Here is a 5,346-nt window from a genome sequence, read left to right as displayed (position 1 = left end):
TTGAAAATATTTATATAACAAATTATAATATGAAAAATTATAATGGAACACATCTTTATTTTATTCAAAAAATTAATAGGAATATTATAACATGAAGTGTGCATATAAATTAAAATATATTTTCTTAAGATACAATATAGTAAAATATGTATGACCAAAATTTTGTATTATAAATAACAAAAAGAATAAATTAAAAATTAAAAAAGCATATGGTTAAGAATTTTGCAAAAAAAATTTCTGATTACAATAAATTTCAAAAAAAAGAGATTTAATTTTTAAATGATTAAGAAAAACAAAAATAAATAAATAAAGTAAAATTATATAAATAATAGATGTTTTAAATGATATATATTTTATATTATAATTTTTTTTTTTTTTAATTATGTAATATTCTTAAAAATTCTTTTAATATTAAGAATAGACTTTTTTATGTTTCTAATTATACCAGCTTAATAAAAAAAAAAATTTATAGAATAAATATACATACGTAATTTTAATAAAAATTATTTTATTTTAAAAGCTTATACAATTTCTAATTTTTATATACTCATAGTATTTTTTTTAAATTTATATATTTTAATAACATACTTTATAGATTTGTTGAAATAATTTTTTAAAAAAAGAAAAACTATAATTAAAAAAATTTATTAGTTTAATAAATATGCAACATAATAAAAAAAAAAAAAAAAAAAAAATATACATAAACGTTTACATATATATGCATATACATACACACGTTTTATGTTATTTTTTAAATTTTTGCATATCAAATGTAACTTAGTTGTTAGGCGAAAATTCTAAAAAAAAATAATACTAATAAGAAAATTTTAAAAATATAAAAAAAAAAGAATTACTTCTTAAAAAAAAAGAAAAAAAAATTTTGAATATATATATACTTCATTTTCTTGAAAAAATAACATTTTCACAAAAAAAAAGAAAAAAATAAATCACAAATTTTATAAACCATAAATATTAAAGTTCGATTGAATATACTTTGATATTATCGAGAATAAAAACTATACAAATTTTAAAAACTAAAAATAGTAATAAAACCTATTTATTATACTTCATTTTTATTTTTATTTTATTTTTTTTATATTATAAAAAGGAAAAAAAAATAAAAAACTTATCATATTTTTTACTCAAATAAAAATAGGTTATACAATATTTGTCTTATGTTCTTTTATTATTTTTTTTAATATGGAAACATTAAATAAGTTAAAACTTATGTATAAAGTATGTATATGCATATTTTCTTCTGTTTTTTATATACTTTTAAAAATCATATTTATTGAATATTTAACGAATATCTTTCCTACAATATTTGATATTTCAAATTTTTATTTAACTTTTTTTTAAATTTACTTTTATTTATTCAACTAATATTTATAAAAACTTGTAGACTTTTTTATCCCTATGTTTTTAATTATATATATATATATATATATATATATTATTTTTTTTTTTTTTTTTTTTTTAGTATCCATTAATTATTCACATGTCTTCATATGTAAATTCTGTCTATGAAAATATTCATTTTACAACTTAAATGGACTCACATTTTAGTATACTTTTTCTTCCTCTTTAATCCTCCGTTTTTCTTTTTCTTTTTCTTTTTCTTTTCCTTTTTCTTTTTCTTTTTCTTTTTTTTTTTTTTTTTTCTTTCCTTTCTTTCTTAGTATTATGAACTATTTTTCGTGATAATATATGTTCTATATACTTATTAATGAGAGCCTTTAATATTATAAAACATTTTTTTTATTTTTATTGTTATTTCTATGTTGTGCTTTTTTTCTTCTTCCCACTCTTACTGTTTTTCTTTTTTTCTAAATTTTTATCATTTACACTTTTTTTTTTCTCATCCTTTTCTTCTATATTTTCACTTTTAACAAAATCTTTTGTTAGTGATATTACATCCTCTTCAGCAATATCTAATAAGCTAATTCCTCTTAATAATTTTTTTTTTTCTAATTTTTTATAATAATCAGTTACTCTCATCTTTTCCGTATTATAAAATAAATTTATATTTTTTTCTATTAGTCTCCATGTTTTTAAATTTACATTTAAGTTATGTAAAACTTTTTGTGTTATATCTTTTTTATCCTTTTCCATTGATTGTAATTCTTGAATAAGTGGCATAACGATAATTTCAAAAAAATATACTTGAGTACTTGGTATACTTTTCACAAAATCATGATTGTGAATGAAATTTAGTTTTATGTAACTGAAATCATATTTATTAATGTTATTTATATTATTCACATAATTTATATAAATATTTTCATAACTAAAAATCATTGCATCATCTATACATTCCTGATTATTAAAATTGTTAAAATCGTAAGATGAACCTGAAATAAAAAGTATATAAATAATAATTATTTTATTTTTAGAGATATAATATATATATATATATATATATATAATGGAATATATTTTTATAAGGTTACCCATATTTTTTTTCTTTTTATAAAGTTCTTCAACTTTTTTTTGAGAAAAAAATTCTTCACTAACAAGCATAGTCCACTTTGCATGATCTCTCCATTTTAAACAAGTATGACCAATGTCAGCTAATTTGATATTAATAGTTCCTAAATTTATAGCATCTCTATCACTAATATCAAAGTTTTCGCTTTTTTTTCTTTTTTTAAATATATCAACATATTCAAAATGTAATTTCATATCAGTAGCAATAATTAATTCTATAATAAACTTACGAATATTTGTATAGTTATTTTTATCTACTAATTTAGTGTCTTCATTATTTATTAGAAAATCAAACCCTATAAGTTGCAAAATAGAAAATGTTATACTGCAATGATAATTTTCTAATATACTCATATCGTTATATCTAATAGATAAAATATGATTTGTTTCTGATAAATAAGCATTTGTTTTTCCTGGATGACCTACATCATGTGCAATTGAAGCAATTAAATAACAAATCATATATGTATTGTTTAAATGTTTATCAAAATCAGTAATGTGAGCTAAGCATTTCGATAGATGACAAACTGTTGCACCATGATTGGCGTTATGATAAGGGTTGGGAAAATACATGCTATTAATTAATAATAAAAATAATTGAAGTTTTTTCCTTTTTTTCTCATTATTTTCAATATAAGGATTAATTAAATGATATCCTACTTCTAATATGACTAATGTTGATTTGCCATATTCAGAATCTATAAACGAATAATCCCAATTTCTTCCTATTTCATCCGAATTTATTTTTTTAATATTTTTTAAAACATCTGCCTCATAAGCTATCGTTAAAATATCTGATTCATTTAAATGTTTTTTTATATTATCAAACGCTTCTTTTTCATTAATACTCTCTTTTGTATTTTTATTTTTATCGCAACTTGTCAATAATTTTTTTAAAAAATAAAATACAGAGTAATAATCTTTATAACATGCATTTAACGTGAAATCATTAAAAAATATACTTTTATCAGAAAACAAAAACTTATAATTATCTTCCTTTTTATCATATTTTCCTTTAGAAATATCAACAGTTATAGAATCAGTTTCTTTCTCATAATTAGATTTACATTCGTAAAATTTTTTGCAATTATTTGATAAAACATCTTTAATCATATACAGTAAAATTCTGTTTCTCTTTTCCATTAAATATCTTAATATAAAAAACATAATCAACAAAACACTCAGAATATACATATAATAAAAATCCACTTCATTTTTAGTATTTTCAAAATTAATTAATACCATCAATATTGTGTTAATACTTAAATAAATTGTCATAAATATAAAGGTTAAAACAAATCTGATATAAAAAAAAAAAAAAAAATACAACAATTATTTTTATAATAATCAATTTTTTGCAAATAAATTTGTTCAAAAAAAAAAAAAAAATGAAATTTAATATTCATAGCATATATGAACATTAAAAAGATATAAATTTAAAGATATCTTATGGTCTTAGAATAATTTTTTTCTTTTTTTTTTTTATATTAAATAATATTTTTAATAATTATACTTTAATGTGGGTAAACATAATATGAAAACTGAGTCTACAAAGAAATGTATATATAAACTAAATTTGTCATTATAGAAAGTAAAAGAATCAATTTTATCAGTTTGACTTCGTTTAGTATAGAAATATAAAGACAAAAATTGAAAAATTTGATTCTAAGAAAAAAATAAAAAAAAATAGAAATTCTTTTACCTTATATTTATATTTTATTTTTCTTTTTTTATTAACTTACTATAATTATATATCCAATAAACAAATTTTTAGTATATACTTTTTTTGATGAAAAAAAATAAATTTTTATTAATACAACAATATGCATTAAACAATTTAAAAAAGAAAAAGTGACCACTAATAATTCAATAGCAGATGAATCTTTTTTATTAAATTCTACAATAGAAAAAAAAAAAAAAAAAAGAAAAAATAATAGTAATAAATAAATATAAAACTATAATAGCATATAATACTATAAAAATTAGATGTTTCAGAAAAGTCTTATTACTACTATAAGAAAACATAAAGCATTCTATCAGAATTATTAATAATGACACAAGTAAATGAATGCAAATAAATTCTTTTAAGTTATATATTCGTAACATATCATATTCTATTTCATTATTTTTATTAGAGAATTGTGGGAAAATATAACATCTAAAAAAAAAAAAATAATATATATATATATATATATATATATATATATATATATATATATATATATATATATATATATATATATTCTAAAAATTAAAATGAAATATAGTTAAAAAATAATGGATAATTATTAGAAATATAAAATGATATTATAATTTTTTTAATATTTATTTATAAAAGAATCCATTATAAATATTACAGAATTTAATAAAGAAAAAAAACGTATACCTTTTTTTTATTAGATCTTTCATTTTTTTTTCCTTTTTCTTTTCATTTTCTTCATCCATTTTAACATTATTTTTTTCATTCATTAAAGTAAAAAGTTTAATAAATTTTAAATATTTATAGGAAATGCTCTCTGTTTTGTATTACAAAGGCTATATGGAATAATTTAATTTAAATATATTACAGTTTGAAATTTTTATAATTCTATTAAAAACTTAAGAAGATATTAAAAAAAAAGTTGCTTTGCTAAAAATTCTATAATTACTTGATATTTTTTTTTTGTTTTTCATTGTTATTTTTCCATTAATTTTTCTCTTACTAATTTAATTCAATTTTATTTTTATACCTTTTTTTATTTTTCTTTATATATTTTTTTTTATTTTATTTTTTTCCTCTTTTATTTTGAATACTATTTTCAAAAATATATATATATATATATATATATATATATATATATATATATATATATATATATT

General features: G+C 16.8%; 1 protein-coding gene across 1 annotated transcript; it reads right to left on the bottom strand.

The window, feature by feature from the left end:
* Positions 1 to 1,776: 1,776 nt before the first annotated feature.
* PDEdelta (phosphodiesterase delta, putative) lies at positions 1,777 to 4,956 on the bottom strand (the record flags this gene model as incomplete). The annotated part of the gene is made up of 6 exons (XM_028671023.1): positions 1,777 to 2,351; positions 2,451 to 3,787; positions 4,001 to 4,152; positions 4,230 to 4,384; positions 4,500 to 4,645; positions 4,874 to 4,956. 6 exons carry the CDS (start codon positions 4,954 to 4,956, stop codon positions 1,777 to 1,779), a joined length of 2,448 nt encoding a protein of 815 aa, XP_028527717.1.
* Positions 4,957 to 5,346: the final 390 nt, after the last annotated feature.

Source organism: Plasmodium gallinaceum (assembly GCF_900005855.1).
Source record: "Plasmodium gallinaceum strain 8A genome assembly, contig: PGAL8A_v1_76, whole genome shotgun sequence".
NCBI classification, from domain to species: Eukaryota; Apicomplexa; class Aconoidasida; order Haemosporida; family Plasmodiidae; genus Plasmodium; species Plasmodium gallinaceum.
The sequence above is the reverse complement of the archived record's forward strand: the minus strand, read 5'-3'. Positions and strand labels throughout refer to the sequence as shown.